This window comes from Sciurus carolinensis, chromosome 7 (genome assembly GCF_902686445.1).
Source record: "Sciurus carolinensis chromosome 7, mSciCar1.2, whole genome shotgun sequence".
NCBI lineage: Eukaryota > Metazoa > Chordata > Mammalia > Rodentia > Sciuridae > Sciurus > Sciurus carolinensis.
Window position 1 is genome coordinate 47,644,123 of NC_062219.1, and position 21,418 is coordinate 47,665,540.

General features: G+C 37.4%; 1 protein-coding gene and 1 non-coding gene across 6 annotated transcripts in view; both read right to left on the bottom strand.

Annotated features, from left to right (window-relative positions):
• The window catches only part of Dse (dermatan sulfate epimerase), a 68,782-nt gene that overhangs the window by 33,849 nt on the left and 13,515 nt on the right, over positions 1-21,418 (bottom strand). For 4 of the 5 annotated variants that reach the window (XM_047559619.1, XM_047559621.1, XM_047559620.1 and 1 more), the window contains exon 2: positions 4,743-5,211. In XM_047559619.1, the coding sequence (XP_047415575.1) occupies positions 4,743-5,211 (469 nt within the window). Of the gene's footprint in view, positions 1-4,742; positions 5,212-21,418 lie in introns of those variants that run through there. The other variant, XM_047559622.1, reaches the window with a different exon arrangement.
• Trnaa-cgc (transfer RNA alanine (anticodon CGC)) lies at positions 3,747-3,820 on the bottom strand. Its single transcript has one exon. It is a non-coding gene; the product is annotated as a tRNA-Ala (tRNA).

Genomic DNA, 21,418 nt, shown 5'->3' on the forward strand with positions numbered 1-21,418 from the left:
AAAACAGACTCATGCACTATAAGAATGTTTATTAAAATGGTGGGGGTTCTTCATGAAAACCCTAGGAGAAATTTCTTTGGGGATCCTTGGGCAAAGAGCAGTAGTTCTACAGAGTAAATGACCTGCTTTTTAATTTCATGTACATTGCAAACTTGAAAATTGAGGAAGCCTACTTTCTTTGTGTACACACACACACACACACACACACACACACACACAAACACACACACAAACACACACACACTCAGGGCCTACTTTTTGACATGGTCTGTAAGATGCATTTTAGCAACCAAGTCAGTTCTGCCTCTTCCGGTGGATATCCCCAATCCCACCCTCTTTTATTTTTCAGATACTTTTAATTTGAATCTCTTATTTTACATTTCCTTAAGGGAAGAAGGATAGCATGCACAAACAGGCACAAATAAGCAAATAAAAATGCAGGCATATTATGAAAATTTTATTTAAGTACAATAATATGTACTGAATCCAAAAACTCATTCTAGAAATTGATTTAAAAAAAAAACCTCTTAAATCTCGACTAAACCCTGTTTTTATTATTTTCCTATTTTAAAGTTTAACCTCTTGAGGGTAAAGAAAAAAAAATAAAAGAGGATTTTACTTATTTGCAATATTTCAGTAAGTTTTTTAAGCTATGTAAGACTGGAATTCAGGAAGCAATCATTTAAAAATGAAGATAGTCCCATGTGCCAATTGGCACACACAGAACTTGGCTCCACAGACTAGGAGATAGTGTAGAAAAAGTGAATTCACTTTAAGTGCACTTGTTATCAGTCCTAGGTTTATCATCTTAGCTCATTATGCCTTCTAAAAGTGTTGTATGGTAACTTCTAATCAAGTTTTTACATAAAACAGACCTGACTGCAATCTAAATCCTGGCTCTCATTTAGAAGACAAGATCGACAGAGAAAAAAAGTTTAATTAAAAGGACTTTAAAAAGAGACAGACAGTATCTTTTTTTTAATTTGATTTTAGGAACTAAGTGAAGTAAAAACTTAAAATATTCTGTTACTTTTACTGAAAGGAAGAATGTGTGAGTATGAGCAGAAATGAGAAGAAAAAAAAAGGAAAGATCTGGGAAAGAATGTGGGCAGCCCTGCAAAAGCAGACACAGTACATAGATAAACTTCATCTTCCTGGGGTGCCCAGTGGTCTGGGTACTCAGAAACACGCACAATTAAAATGCATGCTGTCCATTTTCAATCACCACCGTTATTCTTATCAATCTTTCAGATTCCCTTCCTACTTTGTAGTAAATTAGGTGGAATCAGTACAATTATATAGTATCTTCCACTTAACTTCTTTTACAGTGGCCCAAATTCTTAAATTTATTTACAGAGGTAAACTTTTAAGTTTCTTATTTCCTACTCAATGAAATGAGCCACATTAGTAAATTTGTACCTTATTTATTTCATATGCACTCCCAGACAGAAGATGTCCCACTGCTACTTTCCCCAGAGCCTTCTTCACTGGTGCTACCATTAAAGGCTTGGGTTAAGAAGGGGCCCAGGGGAGCATCACTGAATGTTTTAATGGCTTAAAGACAAACGGAAAATTGTATTAGTTAAACAGATCCAGTTTGAGAACATTTTGAATACAGGTGGTAAAATCTCCAAATAAATGCTGTTTCCTTAGAGTTTACATATACTAAGTTGCAAGCCAAAGAGGGTCGAAGTACTAGGTAAAATAACAGTAGTAGTAACTACCATAACTGTCACTGTTCTTTACTGAAGGCTTTCAATGTGACAAGAACTTTGCTGAGTACTTTACACTGTTTTTCTCACTTAATCCTCCTAACAACCCTAGGAGTTAGATACAGAAGCAATGTAAGATACTAATGCTCAGTGAGGTGTGGTGGTATATGCCTATAATCTCAGCAGCTCAGGAGGCTAAAGCAGGAGGATTGCAAGTTTAAAGCCAGCCTCAACAATTTATTGAGGTCCTCAGCAAACTCAGTGAGACACTGTCTCAAAATAATAAATAAAAAGGGCGGGGGATGTGGTTCTGTGGTGCAATGTCCCTGGGTTCAATCTCCCATACCAAAGGGGAAGGAAAAAAAAAAAAAAAAGATACTAATGCTCAAACTAAGAAAACTAATCTGATCTAACACGAATCAAGAGTAGAGAGCTGGAATTTACACATAGGCCAGGAGGGTTACTCCAAGTGGGTACTTTTACACTGCACTAGAGTGCAATAGGATACCACTGTTGAAGTCAGTCATCAATGAAAACTAAAGAAACTCCTCACTAAATAATCCTTATACTCCATTCCGAACAGAAGAAATACCTCTAGTATTGCAGAAGAAATACCTCTAGTACCCAATGCTTGCAACATTTTGCTGGATGCAAATTATAAAATTACTAGGCCATTTCTTCATCTTTAAATCTCTAGCACTCAACACAGTAAGCCCTAGCCTTACAACAAAAAGTAAATGCTCAGTATATGTTCGTTGATTGAATAAATCAATGAGCACAATTCAGTCAAATCGATTTTTCAAAAATCCATTTTAAAAAGTTGTTAAAACTTCTTTCAGTTTTTTAAAAGCTGAAATTTATATAAAATCATTTAAAAGCACAACCTAAAATGTTCAAATAGCTCAACTGTCTATTCCTCATCATTTCTGGAACTAGAAACCAGTTGTAAAGGCACACCCTCAGTTTCTATCCTTCAGCTTCCTGAGGTCAACAGAAAGAGTCAATTTCAGTCCCCTTAAATCACAGAATGGCTTTTGGCTACAGACAATGGTACAGAATTGTACCTATTGTTATCAACACTTGCCATTAATAAAGTATTCATCATCTAATAAATTTCTACAAAGGACTTTAAAAAAGAAAATACCCTTGTAAACATTAAAGGTTTTTTTTTCCTAAACAAGGTAAACGTGGTTACCATTTTTAGTGAACTGCATCAATGTCAAGTGAGTTACTGCAACACTGGATAATATCCATCTTATAGTTCAAATACCAGATAAATTTTCCATCTATCTTTTATTTATTGATGTCATGAATAAAATATGGTCAGTTAATATAACTCAAAACTAGAAACTACTACATACATGTGTAGGCTCTGTATTTGTAACAAACCAAATAAAGGTTCTCCTCATCCTAAAATATTATAAGCTTTGAAATGAATGCATAATGTCTTAACAATAATGCTAAAAAATCAGTTCTGGTATGGATTTAATGTCAACTCTTCCATAATCTTTTTCATCAAGAAATTTCAGATATTTATCAGACTCACAAATCACTATTCTTCACCTCTGCAATATGCAAAATATAACTCATGGAAGATGCAATTATCACAGAATTACTTGCATTCATTGATTTTTTCTAAGCATTTAAAAATGAGCCCTCCCCAGTCCTATCATAAGTAGCAGTTTATGTAATTTTAAAAGGATATTTCATATATTATATACATCTTTTTAGTGTGACTGAACCATGAATGTATATTAGAGCACAATATCAGTAAAAATTACTACAGAATGCCTAGTTTAGTAAATTCAACTCATATCTTTCTGGGAGCAGCTGGAAGTATCAATTATAAACAAATAAAATGAATTCAAGTTAATCAAAAAGTAGAGGAAACTTGTTCTTGAATCTTAAGCCTCTAAAAGTAAACTATTAAATAATTAGAATTCTTCACACAATTACACTATAATACTGATTTTCCTATAGGTTTGGATGGTCTGGTGGTTACTGGATAGAATCTTTTTTTTTTTTTTTTTTTTTTTGTGGTACTGGGGATTGAACCCAGGGCCTTGTGCTTGCGAGGCAAACACTCTACCAACTGAGCTATATCCCCAGTCCTGGATAGAATCTTATTTATAAATTGCTAGTAATTCATCATACTGACTTGTAGCTCCTTATTGTCATAAAATGCAAATAAGACCTTATTGGCTGAAATCTCTTGCTAGTCAAAAGTTTAAATCACAGGGGGAGATCAACCAAAAGCTAATACCAAAAAAAACCAAAATGAAAAAAACTAATAATCTACATATATGTATATGCAAATGTGTGTACATATGTATGTATAATGTAATTATATGTTTTATATATACATACACACATGCTATATGAATATGTGCAACCATATATTACATATAGGTAAACAGTATGTGTGTGTGTACAAGGCCCCCTAGTTGTTTCCATAAATTTCATTCCAGCAGGCACTGTAAACCTTGGAATTCCAGGGAGGGAGGCACTCCAAGAGACTGGAGTGTATGTACATATTTGTATACACACACATACACACTAAACGTATACACAAAATAGCACAGGTGTGCAATAGGCTATATTATCTAGGTATGTGTAAGTACACCCTATGATGTTTGTACAATGACAAAACCACTTAATGATGCATTTCTCAGAATATATCCCTGTTGTTAAATGATGCATGACCATGCATGCAGGTTACACAAAGGAGAAAGAATTCTCAACAATCAACATGACATTGTTTGCTCAAGTTAGCAGATTACTTTTTTCTTTGATTAGATTGCATCTAAACATTTTTCTTCTTACTCGAAACATGGTGGTTACTGCATTTTTTTGAAACAGGCCATTTCATAAGCCACGGGCAACACAAGTAATAAGCATTCCTCCTACACACACTACACACACACACACACACACACACACATGAAAATCTGCCCTCTGAGGTTTCATTGATGGATTCATTTCTTTCAATTGCAAAGTTAATAGAGAAGAAAGAAAAAGACAAAAATCTACCAACTAGGCTGCGCTGCCATCCTCTCCATGTAGTCTTTGGCCATGTCACGGGCTTCAATGTTCTCAGGATATAGCACGCAGAACATTGCCAAGGCACCCAAGTTGTTTCCATAAATTTCATTCCAGCGGGCGCTGTAGTCCTTGGGATCCCAGGGAGGGAGGTACTCTAAGGGGCTGGACAGCATGGTGTGCACAGCCTCGCTGAGCCGGGCTGCGATGTGCTCATGTGAGCTGGCGGCCCTCAGCTGGAGCTCTGCCACCTCTGCCCTGGAGAAGTACAGCATTGGGTGGCTGTCGTAGTTGGCATTGGTGAAGGGGATCATGACTTCCGGGTTCTCGTCGGTGATGTAGGCTGACACAAAGCAGAGAAAATATATGAAAAACACACTGGGGGCCCCCCGTGTGTGAGTCCTCATTGTGGCATCAGATCTCCAAACCTCCAAGGCAGCCAAACCATCTTCGAAAGATCCTACATGAGATGAAAAAGAAGAGCATCTGTCAGTCAAAGGAACAGGTGGAGGATAGGTGGAAACTTCACTTAGTAGGAAAAGGATTAAAATTTAAAAATAAATTTTTACTTTTTAAATACAACAAAAATTTGAATTAGGAAGAAATTTACTAGAGAAATAATGTTTGTTCAAAGAGGGAAGGAAAAAAACTTTGACATTTTTTTCTCAAATATTACCATGCAGAGAAGTTTAGATTTTATGGTATTTTTTAGACATTAATACATAAACCACAATAATCAAAAGCTGGGGATGAACTGTCAGTTAGGAATCTGAGCAGACATTATGAAAAAAATAGAAAATTCTGTATTTCTTAATATAGGTTCCTTCACTCTGACTTCTCCTGTCTTCCAAGCATTTTACAATCTGAACCAGGGATTAAGATCAAGACACCTGCGCACAGGTAAGCAGACAAAACATTATGAATAGGGCTAACGATTCTCTTTGTGTGGACAGAAGGTGGAGACAGAGAGGATAAAGAGAGTGTGAACATCAGCCAAGCCCATGTCCTCCCTGGGCTGATACCAGCAAACCCATAGTGAAGACCAGGCCCTGGGTTGCCCGGACTAGAAACTGACATGCCTTCATTCAGAAAATACAATCTCAGAATTAAAAAGTCAAAATAACACATGTGTCTTTTCCCCTTATCTGAAACTACAGTCTACTTTTCATTTTGCTTATGAGATGTTGGGTGTCATTCACTAAATCAAAAATTTAAACCAAATTCACATATTTTCTTAACTACTTGAGTTTCCTAAAAGCCCCTCTTTTCAGTGGCAGATTTGTGCACTGGTTAAAAGAACGTCTTTCAAATGTAGGAATACACACAAAAAAATAAAAAATAAAAAAACTCGGCCTAGTCTATGTCCACATCTGGGATAAAGCAGGCATAAAATCCCCCAGAGGAAAGTCAGGGAATTCTTAAAATTCTTAAGAGGGGAAAGGTTATAGAAAGCAGACCAGAGAAAGACAGTTTTATGTAAATAATGAACAGTGGTTTTCAATTATTAAAGGGAAAAGCCGATGGTGAAAAATCCACCTCCCAAGCTGAACGCAAACTATTTTTCCAAGGAAAAACTGCCTCATCACATTGAAGAGAAAAAAACTGAGAACGTAAGACACACTAAAGGTCAATCCACATTCTCGACCTGCTCTGTCTCCAAGAGAAAAGCAATATGGCATCCCTCATGGGTGCTACCTTATTCTAAGTGTCTATATTCATAAATGTGCTTTAGAGTATAAATATATGTATATGAAACTCAACAGCAGTGGTTTGAGGAAGCACTCTAGATTTTAGAGCAGAACTTCTGGTGAATAAAAAAAGTTAATACAGTCATGCTAAATAAAACATATAAAACAGAAATAACTCTTGGATTCTGCCAATATTATGTCTAGCACCCAAAACTTCAAGGCAGCTGGGTGGATCCTTCTAGGTCACAGACCTGGCCAAAAGAAACAGTCTTCCAAGGTTATGCCTGAGGAGGAGCAAGGTCTCTGGCAACACAAGAGAAGTGGCTGAGTCTGAAGTAGTATTCAGTCTCCTCGGGGGATTATTTCTTGCTCCTTTCAGGAAAAAAAATCCCACCAGTGATTTTAAAAAAGAAAAAGATAAGTTGTATATTTATAAAATCCCCAGAAGTAGAAGACTGGAAGCTGGTATCGATGTAATTAGCAGAGTGGGGATTTAGGCACCAAGAGGTTGGAAGGTTCTCCTTTAATTAGCCCCCACAAACATGCAATCGAAGTTCTCTCAACTGCTGGTTTGTGACTGTGATGCAGGGAGAGGACGGAGAATGGTTCAGGTAATGGGGAATATGTAAGAAGGTATGTGGAGACCAGAATTTTGCCATCTCAGATTCTGTACAAACATTCCCTAAAATGGCAAAGGTTGATTTGCTTTATTCTGTTTCTCCCAGCCTGCACACACCACCCTGCTACCCAGACATGGAGTCACTGAGATTGAGTTCCTTACACTTGTAAGGGCGACTTGTCTAACCTGATAAAACTCACCCTGTAATCCCAGTCACACTGCTTCCAGTTACATAGGGCAGACATGAATATATTTAAATGGGAAGAGTTGACCCTGAAGCATAGACCCTCATTAAGAGGTTGTTTTGGAAATGATGCCATCTCAATGTGCCAACTATTTTTTAAGGTTCCCTGATTGTTGTTTCAAATTCATGTGGGAAAATGTCAGAGCAGCAAGGTTACAAGTTATTGTATATTCAAAACCTTAATGGCTGCTTGGAAAATGATGTGGGCCAATGCAGAACCCACAGAAATTCTGTGTAACACACAACTACGGAGATTACCAAAGGAAAAAGAGCTCAGAGTGCCACAAAGTCTATGTTGCCTACCTTATGTCCCCTCAATGTGCCCAGGTCCTATTGCTCTCCCAGCTACAAAGGTCTTTGTTGATCTACCCAAGGAGTTGGTTTCTCCTAGATTTGGCACATATTGTGTCACACTGGACTCTTTCGGCTGTTCACATGTCAGATCTCCCAGAAGGCAGGAGCCATGGCTTCCTCTGTGCATCACTGGGCTCAGCACTGAATCTGGCATATAAAAAGCAACTCATAGACACTGGCACAGAACTGAACTCTTGGGTTTAGGAGTTAGTGAGTATATCTCATCACTAACATGAACAAGAAGAAATCTTGTTCCCCCCACTATTTGAAGCCAAGGCAAGTTTAAAATTTTCCAGACAAAATTTCTGCCAAGAAATTAATGGGAGAAAACACAAAGTCTAAAACTTTAAGTAACCTAAACACCACTCAGTCAATTTTTTGGTCTTTATGAAAGACCAAAAGAAATGAAATGTAAGTTTAATTCAAATTTGCTTTAGGCTGATAACCTACAGGGAAACCTGGTTTTAATCCATCATTTTAAATATGTCTAGAAAACTCTACCCCAAATTCCTTATTTCCAGTCTTTGAACTTCCCCTTTGACCATTTACCACCATAGACTGTCTACCCAATCTATAAAGAGAAGAGCTAAAATTAAATGAAATATGCATGTCTCAAGATAATTTTAAGTGAACACAAATAGGTAGGTTTTATGCTAATTTATGTATGTATTTCTGTATACAGTAAGAAAAACTGTAACATACTACACTTGAGATTAACAGAAATATAAAGTTTCTGTTTAAAATCTATTCAAGTTTAAAAGTAAGAAAAGTAAGTATATGAACATGGCAAAAATTGTTGAGTATAGTGTCTGAATGATTACTTTGGGAGACGCTAAAAACGTTCAGAGACACAATGGACATTGAAGCCAATGGAGTTTACCAGAAAGGCCAACCCCAAACCTCCCACTCCACCTACCACTCCCCTCTCCCACACATGGAGACTGGTAGAAATGAGACTGAACTCTGAGATGCCATGGGCGATCTCTCAAGCTACTCACCCCTTCGTTCACTATGTTATTTCAGAAATAGCAGAGCACTGCCAGCTCCCTTAAGTCTCTGGCCTAATTCATGAAGGTGGCATTTCCATACTGTAAAACCACCAGCTACACTTAGCAGCTGACTCTATTAACACATAGTTAATTCAGAATTCAAGTCTTAGGATCTTTCTGAATGACCCTACTGAGCCTCACTTCCCTGAAATTCACTCTTCCCTCCTCCCCTATACTTAGATCAAGTCCAATGAATTATAATTATCTTAGGTAGATCTTCATAATACCATGAAAAGCTCTAAATTATTTTGCTTTAATTCTGACTGCAGTGATCCACTACAGCTATTGTGATTGCTGACATACAGAGAAACTTTTGTTTCTATGGTTCTAAAAGGTTGTCACTTTTTTTGTTTGTTTTTACTTTTTAAAATTCCCATTTTATTTAAGAATAAAAGAGTTAAGAATCATTCAGAATTCCCATATGCCCCACACCGTTGTCACAGTTAATGAACTAATACTGATATGAATTAAAATCCACTTTATTCATACTTCCACGGTTTTTAACGAATGTCTTGTTTTGTCACATATTTGATCTTTTACTTTATAATAACCTAAAAATGTGGCAAAACAGTATTGTTTGTTCCAATAGAATGAACTTCAGAGACTGAACTAGACCCTGAATCCCCTAAATATTAAGCCAAGTTTCTTTCCTTTACCCAAACAAATTTTTAAGAACTTTCAACAACATTAGTAAGTTCCATTTTTGCCATCTTTAAACAAAGAAAGTACAGAAAGAGTAGGCTGAGAAGGAAAGAACTGAACACTAAACTAGTACATTGAGTTTCAAAAAAAGATATGAGTTTCCAAATCATCTGAGACTGCTTATAGAATGAAACACATGGTAGTACAAAAGTTCTTTCAATTCCTCAGGCTTTAGAAAATATAGAAAGTATCAGGATGGAAGAGAAAATTCATGCCATAGAGTAAAACATGTCCCAAATTAAGATGGATTAAAAACTGTTGTATGTGCCAAATCTAAGAAGCACAGCATAATGATTAATGGTATAGAGTGAGGAGTTGAGCAGAACTAAGTATAAATCCCAGCTTGGCTGTCTGCTAGCTTTGATCAACTGACTTCCACTCTCAAAGCCTCCATTGTCTCATCCATAAAATGGTACCTTCTTCATGGGGTGACTAAATGCCTGTGATGCACTCAGCCTAGAACTCAACATGGAATAGGGGTGCAATAAATATTTATTTTTAGTAGAAGAGAAGTTTCAGACATGTAAGTTCATATTAGCCTATCCAAAAAGCTTTTTATTTGAAAGAAACTAAATCTTCAGACTTTACAGGCAAATATTGAGAACCAGAAATGTTAACTGACCAGGGTGAGGTCATGCTGCTTGTTAGAGACTTAGCTGAAATTAGAACACAGTGATCCCAACTCATCAACTCATCATTCATAGTAAACTCATCACTTACTGGAAAGGAAAGCATATGAATCTTGAAAATTTTCAAGTGCTTGGTGTGGGGAGATTGCTCCAAAGGAATGAATAACAGATTAAATAAACTATGACCTGAGTATGAATGCTTCTCAAGACCAGTATTTCCTCATGCACAAAAGGAACTGCTTCTTACTGAATTCTTTCAGAATAAAGGCTCAGTGATACCATAGTGGCTGGGAAACACAATCTCCAGCTGGAAAGTTTGCCCAGTAACATATTTTACAATGGAAAAGATACATGAATACTCAGGGGACATCTGCTGCCATTGTCAAAGGTGATGGGTTAGCCTCAGTCCAGAATCATCTGGTTTGGGTGGTAAATTTCATCAATAGCTCAGCTGATTATTCTGGGAGGTGAGATGCTACCTAATGTTAATAAACTCTCTCCCATACACACACGCACACACACCCCGACATTCTAACGTTCTAGAATGCTGACATTGTGGCTCAAATTTCAGCATATGTGTTTACGATAAATCAACTATCAAGCAGATTGGGAAATATTTCTGGCTTCTTAGGAAACTGACAAAGGAAGTAAAATTATCATATGCTTGCCTGGTGAAGGAAGAATAAATCAGAACAAAGACAATAGGAAGGACCCTGGACCTGGGTTAGCTTGACTGGTCTTTACCACTTTTACCCCTCAGAAAAATCTATTTCCACATGCTTGGGGAACACCTTGCTCATTTACAGGTCCTACTTTACACTGTTTCTATATATTTTAGTTAATGGAATGTACATATTTTTTAAGTTCTCCTTACTTTTCTGTTTCAATTTCATTAGATGCATGTTTAAAATAATTTGGGAGTAAAAACTTCTCCCTCAGTATCAAAATAAAACCTTCTCTGTCTTTGATAAATTTTTGTAGTGAAATAAATCTAATCTTACCATTAAATATGTCAAATCCTAAGAAAACATATGGTTTGAATACCATGCAATCATTCCCTAAAACTATATTCCCTGATGGGTAAAGTCTGTGGACTCAAACAAAATAGAAAAACTTAAAAACCAAGAGCTCTTAATCAAAGTGAAACTTCCTTTTACTGAGGGCTTATTGTTTCCTTACCTAAGGGTGAAATGAAAAATACCTCCCAAAAGTCATTTCTAAACAAAAATTCACAAATGAAATGAAGGCATATGGAACTCTCTAGAATTCACACACACTACTGAAGAAGTAATTATAACCCTTGAGCCCACATGGCAAAACCACACTGTGGATAATAATGGTGCTCACCACCTTCACATACAACATCAGAGAAACATTTGGTTAGGTTTTAAGTTAAGTGCAGCTCTGTGCAAAGAACATTTCTGTAATTGCCCCCTGGAAGGTTTTCATGAAGATACATTTTCTCATAATATAACATGAAGCCCACTCACTTTCCTGTACCAACAATGATAACTGTACTACTTCCTTATATGAGAAGAATAACACTTCTAAATTATGTTTTAAATGGCCACAAAGATTTTCTGCTGTCAAACTGGAAAACTCCATCCCTGTTTGCCAGAGACCACTTGAGTGAGTACTTCAGTGGCTATCAAACTGAATGCATAATTTAGTAGTAGAGGTCTGTCTGGTACACATGACTACAAAGCTAAGAACCATTAAGATCCAGCTTTTCAATTTTTTTTTTTTCTTTTTGTGATGCTGGGGATTGAATCCAGGGCCTTATGCATGGCGAAGCAAGCACTCTACCAACTGAGCTATTTCCCCAGCTAAGATCCAGCTTTTCAAAGAGGGGTTGGCATTTAAAATGCAGAAATCAAGTAAAATTTTAATCATTTTCATGATGGCAAAGAGAGAGGAGGACAGAGGTGGGAGGTATAAAGTCTCTGATGAGACAAGCAGGGTACTTAATTTGGCTTACAAAGAGGCTAAAAGGGAAAGTGAAATGATTGGACTTTTTGAGAAGCTATAAGTAGATTCTATTTTTTGTAGCACTCTAACAACTAAACATCATCTGCTACTTCTTTACTACAATTTTAATTCATTTTCTTTTGGGGGGATTGGCATCAGGAGTTGAACTCAGAGGCACTCAACCACTAAGCCACATTCCCAGCCTTACTTTGTATTTTATTTAGAGTTTACAGGGTCTCACTGAGTTGCTTAGCGCCTCACTTTTGCTGAGGCTGGATTTGAACTCGTGATCCTCCTGTCTCAGCCACCAGAGCTGCTGGGATTACAAGCATGCACCACCACGCCCAGTTTAATTCATTTTCTTAATGATGGTCTTGGAATACAATACACTGATGTATTTTCAGAAATTCTTATATTATCCTCAGAATAAACTAATGTTGAATATAATTAAGTATATTTTTATATCCTGAATCTTTAAAAGATAGTAATTGATGCATGTCATACTTTTCAATGCACTGTTACACTGGACTGGAATATCAACTCCATATCCACGTTGGGGATCAGAATTTCTTGCCAGTATCAATTGATTCTACTATATATCGAGCAGCTATTCAGGAATTACGCTAGGAACTGAGGATAAAAAGTGAACAAGAGAAACTATACCCTTGTCCTAAATAACTATAGGATAAAAATAGAAGAAACTGTGCTTCTGAGATTTTGTAAAGCTGCAGTACTTATATCACTCTCCAACAATAAAGATGAATAAGCACTTCCCTCCATCCAAAGCATGTACTTAATCTATTGTTCCTGGCCCCAGAAGAAAATACACAATCTTTTTTTTTTTTTTTTTTTCCAAAATTTCTCCAAGGGTAAGTAACCAAAGATTTTCTTGGAAGACTACCAAGGGCCAGCTATGGCTTTCTCAGCAATAGATTTAACTATGAGAACACACTTTTGTGGCTTTATTGGCTAAAAAGCCCGGGAGAGGGCAAGAGGAAAGAAAGAATAAAGATAATGGAAGTCACCAGCTAAATCTCAACCATACACAGTTTCAAACAGCAGTTAAACTAAACCATGAGATACTCATAGAAACTGAGGTAAAACTTTCTTCCTGACACAGATTGATGAAGAAGAGAGCTGGCATGGGAGTCAGTGTCTTGCTTCATCACTGTATGACTCTAGACAAACTGTCTACACCTCTTTCTTCATTTAAAATTAAATAAAAATTACATATTTCTCTTATAGACTGGTTGTAAGATTAAATGACACCTATAAAGTATTTGTCACTTTATGATGTTCAAAAACTGCTAGTTATGATTCACCTCAGAACACGATTAGTGGCTGAGGGCACAAGCGGAACCAGACTTCCTGGGTTTGAACCCTAGCACCACCACATCCTTAGCTGCATTCCTGTTTTCCTCCCTCTGAAAAATGGATAAAACCCTTCTTCACGGGGTTTCTGTGAGGTTTAAATTAGCAGATAAACTTAAGGCATTAAAAGGGTGCCAGGATTTAGAAAGCGTTTGACAAACACTAACAGTCATCATCATCTTGTCAATGGGAACAGCAAGGTCAGGCCAACTGGAAAGGACGTGCACCCTGACCCAACCCACAGGGAAGTTCTCAAAACTCACCCGGAGACCTTCATTTCCCAAATAGGCACAATGCATTGTTGATGGACTATCCTTGCAGTCTCTTCAAGAGTCTAAAAATACCAAATATTTTGACAAATATAAAGTATTTGATGACAAGAAGTTTCTCCTTCCTGCTCAAATGCACATTTATAATTTTCAGGCTACGGATTCCAAGTAACTGAATACATCTGAGGAAGAAAGGAAGTCTTTGAATCAAGCATTATTTCTTCACTAACCAGAGTTTGTAGATGAAGCTTACCGGCACACAATATACCGATATATATGTGCTTATACAGAGAAACATCCTAAATGTAGAAACATTAGTCCTTTTGAAATGTTACAGGTGAAAAAGTTTCTTTGGGATTTAAACATAACTTTTTTAAAATTTGATGCTCAATGGAAAAACATCTGCTTCCTGAAAATGACAAGAGACATTAATTTTCAGTTGGCAATGTAACTCCTTCAGTTTGTGTACAATACTCTCATTCTGTATCACCAACTTTTCCCCCATGAGTTTGAGGTAAGTGACTTTATTTCTTGATAGTTGTGATGGTTCCTTTTGTGTGGACTTGACTGGGATGCAGGGATATTTAGTCAAAACTTGTTTCTGGGAGTGTAGGTGAAGAGGCTTCTAGAAGGGATTAGCCTTTCAATCAGTAAACTGAATGACGCAGACTGCCCTCCCCAACGTGGGTGGGACTTTTCCAGTCCTTTGAGGATTGAATAGAACGAAAAGGCAGAAACTCTCCCAACCCCACCTGAGGGCTTGAGATGGAACATTAGTCTCCTATCCTGCTACTGGGACTTACACCATCAGTGTTCCTGGTCTCAGGCCTTAGGATTCAAGCTGGAACTATACTGCTAGCTTTCCTGAGTCTCCAGCTTGCATATGGCAGCCAATGTTGGGATCTCCCAATCTCATAATTGCATGAGTCAATACCCATGATAACATTCTCTCTAGATAGATTAGATAGGTAGATACAGATACAGATAGATAGGGAGAGAGCTCTATTGGTTCTTTCTCTGGAGAATACTACTGATGCATTAATTAAAGTCACTCATGCCAAAAACTCTTTCAAAGACCCTTTAGAGAAACCCAGTGGCCCTTTGCTCACTCTCCAAAAGCTCTCACTGCCTATGATACCATAAAGCATATTTCCTCTTCTTCAACATGTTGAAGACTTTCAGTTTCAGGGATACCATACTCTCCTAATAATTCTCTGGAAAATCCTTCTTATGCTTCTTTCTGAGAAAATAGTCATTGCTTGTACTGTGCAAAGCAAACTTATTTCCTTATCAGGTTTAATTCTGACATTTTCTTGTAGGGGAGTTTCTCCTTCAACAGATGAGGAAAGTGAGATTTACAATGGTTACATAATTTAGTCAGTGTCACTCAGTGAGTAGTCAAGTTTGTTTATGACTCCAGATCTGACTTCAGAGTCAAGATTTTCACCACACCTCACTTGCTGTCTTCCCATGAGTCTCCTCTAGCACCTCCATCCTAGGACTTCCCACAAGCGTGCAGCTGCAGCGTTTCACATGGAGGGATCCTGACTAAGTACCTCCCATGTTCACTCTACTTGCTTCCTGATAATTTACTGCTCATAGTGCTCATCTTACACCTAAAACTAAGTTCATCTTCCATTCAAAACTAATTTCTTCACTATATTTTCTCAAAATGATTATTTGGAAATCACCTTCAAGTCCTATCTTGTTTCTTCCACATCTAATTTTCTTACCAAAATATGTTTTTACTTTTCCCTTGAAGCAACATTACTTGCATTTTAAAGACAGATTCCTAAGACTATGTTCTAGAATTCAACATCAACTTCTGGGCTATCTTTTCTCCATTTGGCCTCTTTCTTGAATCCAATCAATACCACATATACTTTCAAGTCAGTTTTCTGTTTCTTCTAATTAAATATTTGCAAAGTCCTATGGATGAGTCATAATCTTATCTATTGTAGATTTTTCAGGGGAAGTACCACAAAACATGTCTAACCTCTTATATAATCTACTCTTGTTTGATCATTTATGAATCTAGCTAGACTCTTTTTAAAATGATGCGTATCTTGGATATGGCCTTTTATTATCTCTTCCAGGATCAGGACTTATCGATTTATCCTGTAACAATCCTGTAACAATAACATGTCCAAAAAGCAGTAATTCCATGTTCAGTGCCCTACCCTGCTATGCAGGAAAGGGTTAACTCAGTAGGCCCAAGAGGCTTAAAAGCTTGCTTTCCCAGAGAAGCCTGTCTTTAGGACTGGCACTGGGCCAGCTCCTGGCAGATGAGCACTGAGCCCTGGAATATTCTGCCTTACAAAGAATATTTTCTTTATGCCTAAGGCTTTGGGTCAAGTGGTATTAGTCTGATTAGATATGTATGCTAGAAACATTTCTGGTGAACTACTGTCTTTGCTCTAACGGGGTTAGATTCTGAGTAGCTGAAGTCAATCACACAGGTGCTACAAGTCCACACAACTGAACTCCAGCAAGAGATCTGGACACCAAGGCTGTGAGCTTCCGGGACTGGCAGGCTGGCAACAATTTCATCACATGCTGTTGTGACTCCACTAGGACAGGACACCTAGAAGCTTGTGTCTGGTTTCTCCTGGACTTCGCCCCATGTGTCTTTTCCCTTTACTTATCTTAACTTGCATCCTTTGGCTATGTTACACCATAACTATGATTATAACCAATTTTGTGAATTACTCCAGTGAATTACTGAGCTGAATGATAGTCTTGGGGATCCCTCATCCTACATGCCCTTTCTCTTCATTTTAATGGAACATTTAAGGTTCTGCTAAAATTATAAGAGTGTTGCACAAAGCTTTGACCTATTAGAAAAGAAAATATTATGATAGTTTTCACCAAATATTTTCCTTACTCAACTTTTGCTAATTTTCTCTTTGACTTTTATACTCAGAAAAATTATTCTATCCAAATGATTCTGTCCAAAAACAATGTTGCAGTTGAAGCAAAGGACATAGCAAAGGAGACAGCAGAATATACTAGTCTTTATATATATGTTAGTTATACATGAACACAATACCTTTATTTTATTATTATTTTTTTAATATGGTGCTGAGGATTGAACCCAGTGCTTCACACATGCTAGGCAAGCACTCTATCACTGAGCCACAACCACAGCCCCAGAATATATTAGTCTTTTACCTTTTTTTAAAGCTTTAGAAATTGTCTGAAAATGAAATATGTAGATGTTAAGCAAAAGACTTAAGGGAAATTCACAAGAAAGTAATTTACTGGCATTACACCATCATTTCAGTTCATTTGATTGAAAGGTAAATTCAGTTTACTGGGTAAGTATACATGGAGTAATGTTCTTATCATATACGAAGCTATTTTCAGTCCTTGCTTATATTCAAGCATTCCTCCATTCTTTTTCAGTCTTCAAATCTTCAAATGCTCATCAATGATAAGATTTAACTCCTTTTTTGTTCTTGCTGCTTTTCACATAAACACTTTTATAGGTGTAGGATTTTTGCGTTTGTTGTTTTTGTTTTTTTGTTTTGTTTTAATTTGTTTTGTTTATATTTTTGTTTTGTTTTGTTTCACATATCTTAGTTCTTTAGCCTCAAAATCCCTGGGTACTTTGGAAATGTCCTCCTATGAATCATAATTACATTCAGAATACCACAGATTCGGTTTTTAAAACAATGATACATGCACGTAACCAACCCAAAGACGCAAGTACTGCTTTCTCAGACTTCCCCATCTCGGTTACTGGCAACCAATCCTGCCAGGAATTCAGGCGCAAATTCCAGTCCCTTTATTCTCCCTTCCTACCTTTCTTTCCCTATCCCAACCATCAGCAAATTTTGTTGGCTCTTCCCCAAAATCCATCTATTTCCACCACCACTGTAATGGCTTAAGCCACACCACGTCTTGCTTGCAACAGCCTCCAAACCGGTTCCCCTGCACTTCCTGTAAGGTTGTTCTCAACATAGTCAGAGTGATCCTATTCAATCATAATTCAGATTGTACGGTCAGTGCTCTGTTTAAAACCCTCCAAAAGATCCCTACATCTTTAAGAGTAAACACCAAAGTATGGACAGTAGCTCTCTAGGCTCTGCGTGGCCTGGCCATGCCTCTCTGCCTTCTGCCTTCACATCCCCCCACCCTCTCTCTCTCTTCCTTTCTCTCTTTACTTTCTCTCTCACCCACCCCATTCCCAGAGCTTATATTCTAGAAGGAGAATACAGGAACCAAAGAAATAAATAAATTATATAGTAAATTAGCTGGTCACAAGTGCTGGGAAGAAAAATAAAACCCAGAAGAGAGCTGGGGAAGGGTGGTAATTGGTCAGAGTAAGGATATAATTTAAATAAAATGGTCGCTGCTGGCCTGAGAAAGTGATGGCTGGGCAAACATTTAATGTGGATGAGGGTGCAAGCCATGCAGATACATGAGGTAAGCATTCTAGGTGGAAGGGACAAATGCACAGACACTAAGGAGGCCACACCTTGTGTCACAGAAAGAGCAAGGAGACCAGCTTGGCTAAACAGGAAGCGTGCCTTGCACTTATAAGACACTACTTATTGACTGAACACTCAGAAAATACTTATTGAATGAATATATTTAACTAATGTGTAGACCTTTAAATACTCTTGAGATAATTGTATATATGTTTATACAGCAATACGAATACAATTACATAAAAACAAAGCAATAAAAATCTTTATGCACCCAGATGAACCCTTTGGAGGTAAAGTATACTGTAACACTTAAACCTTCAGAGTTACTCAGGGTGATTATTACAGCTTACTGAGGGCTGTGGTTCAGTGCCCTCCCAACCCCGCTGAGCACAGGCTCCTACTAAAAGTCCACTCCAGGCTGACAGGTGATTTCCTCAACCAAGTCTTGCGATGTCATCAGCAACTTGCCTAGTGCACTTATGATGGCAGGTCACTTTCTGAATGTCCCTTGTTGTTTCCTGACATTCTACTGATAGTTCTCACGATTCTTATCAGGGACTTTTTATTAAATGTCACCTCAAAACATTCATCCCATCTTACATGATTAGACATCCCATCCTCAAGACGACCAGGTTTCTCTTTCTGCTGGATGACTATTTTGGTGCTGAGAATGTTATTTAAATTAAAATTTGAAATTTAAAGTAATTCCCTTCATGTTCCCACTTTTAAACATATTTCTAAGGATAATTATTATTGTTAGTGGTTTGGTATAGAGGTTTTATTGATGTTACTATTTGTGAGTTTAAAAAAGACTTTCTGCACTTAAAACTTTTTCAACTGAACAATTCAAATGATGAGGATGCTCTCTGTTATTTCTTCTTTACCTACACTTTTTTTTCTATGACATTTAAAGTTCTATCTATAGGAATACAAGTTTTAAGGGAAAGAAATGCTTTAGTAGATTGCTACACTATGTGGAATAAGAGAATAATTTCTGAATTGACGAGTTGGATTCATAGGACAAAAAGTCATGCTCCTGCATAAATATCCCAGTTCAGTTCCACATCTATAAAATGGCAATAAAAATATCCATATGTCAAAGTGTAAGGAGATTAGGGATAATCTCCTTACACTTTGACATAGGTTCCTAGCACTATGACTAGCAACTAAAACATAATAAGGAGTTTTGATCTTTTTAAAAAAGATGAAAGAAATACTCTGACTCAGAGCCTAAAATGTCACCAGATATATAATGTTTTTGTCTGTGTGCACGTACAAGGTCATGAATGTTTAATTTGGTATATGCAGCCTCACTTTGATGAATGAACTGTCTGTATTTCATTCTGTACTCAGCATCATACGCTGACGTTAACCCCATTCTTTGCATCTCCTGATCTTCTCTCTTGTCTATTTCTCTATCCCAACTTTCATATTTATCCTACCCATTGGATTCCATCTCTATCCATGGCTAGATTCCCCCAACCACTTCTTTTAATCAAAGCTGGTGAATTCCTTTTTGCCCATGCTGAAGAAAACTCACTTTTGTCCTAATTTTTCAAATTTTCCTCTCATGTCTGTCCCAAATGGATGTATCTGATGATTCCTGAGTTAAGTGAGGTGGGTGGAGGGGAGCAGATATCACCAGGACCCTTTTAAATCAGATTTTATGAGGTAACTGATGAAGTGACACCTTATCCCCTGCTGGCCTCCCATGGAAGACAAACTCACATTCTCCCAATCCACAAGTGAGGCCAGGCCATTCTCTTCAATCCCTGGGGGCATCTTAGTTCTCTGAGTGACTCTCCAGGAGTGACTCTCCTGGCACTTTTATCACTTGAATCAGCATATGACCTTTGTCTAAATATTCTTTTTAATCTTCCCAAGTTATTTCTATTGCCTTGGGGATATTTCCAACTTCCTCGGTGACTAAAGGAACTACTATCATATTTGTCCATTTACCTCAATCCATAAGCTAGAGAGGTATCATTTTCTGTCTAACCACACAGCTGCATACATACCTGCTTATTCATCTTTGATTGAGTCCATAATAAAACCCTTAGCATTTTGCCTCTTTCCAAAAGCATTCAGTTTTTCCTTTATCACCTATACATTGAGACAGTGATGTCTCATCCAAATTTAGAGAGAAGACTGTACTGAAAGTATCAAGTACAGGCATGGCATCTCTAATTTCATCTATATCTCTTTATCTCCAACCCCAATTTTAATAAAAGTCACAAAGAGTGACATGCTGGAAGGAAAAAGAAAGGTAGAAGATTATTTCAGGAAATCATGGAGAGCACACCGATCTTCCAAGGCCTCGATGGCATGTCCATCACAGTGGCTATCCAGGGAATGGTGCAGAGCCAGGCAAACAAGAAATAGAAGAATCAGGACAATAATACATAAACAGGCATTTATTTATTATCAAATAAACCCACAGACTCCTCTTTTCTATAATCTTTCTCACATACTATGGCCATAGTATTGTAGATTTAAAAGATCTGACATGGAATTTACTATAGGTTAAGTTTTGTCTCTTCAAAATTCATATGTTGAAGTTCTAATCCTCAATATCTCCAAATGTGACCTTATTTGAAAACAGGGTGATTACAGATGTTACTGGTTAACATTAGGTCTTACTGGTGTAAGGCAGGCCCTCATCCAGCATGACTGGTGTTAGTAATAAAAAGGAAAAATTTGTAGACAGACCCAAGTACACAGAGAATGGTATGTGAAGATGAAGGCAGAAAGGGGGTGAAGCATCTATCAGCTAAGGATGCTAATGACTGCCAAAAACCACCAGAGGCATGGAAAAGAGCTCGGTGGTAGGGTGCTTGCTTGCCACATGCAAGACCCTGGGTTTAATCCCCAGTCTGTCTCTCTCTCTCTCTCTCTCTCACACACACACACACACACACACACACCAAAAAAAAAAAAAAAAAAAAAAAAAAAAAAAACCCTGGCCGAAAGGAATGAAACAGATTTTCCCTTATATCCTCAGAAAGAACCAGTCTGCCAATGCCTTAATTTTAGACTTCTAGCCGCAAGCACTGAGAGACAATAAATTTCTGTTGTTTAAGCCACCCAGTTCGTGGTACCTCATTTTGGTAGTTCTAGTAAATTTAACACAGAGTCCTAGCTCTACAATTTTCTCCTTTCTAAAGTAGATACCGTAATTCTTATTATAACTACACCAATAAATAATAAATACATACAGTATATACCAAATGCCAGAATACATACTAAGTATTTCACATAGATTAGCTCATTTAATCCTCTCCTTGGTCCTATGATACAGATATAGATAGATATCATCCCCTTTTCAGAGCAGAGGAAACTAA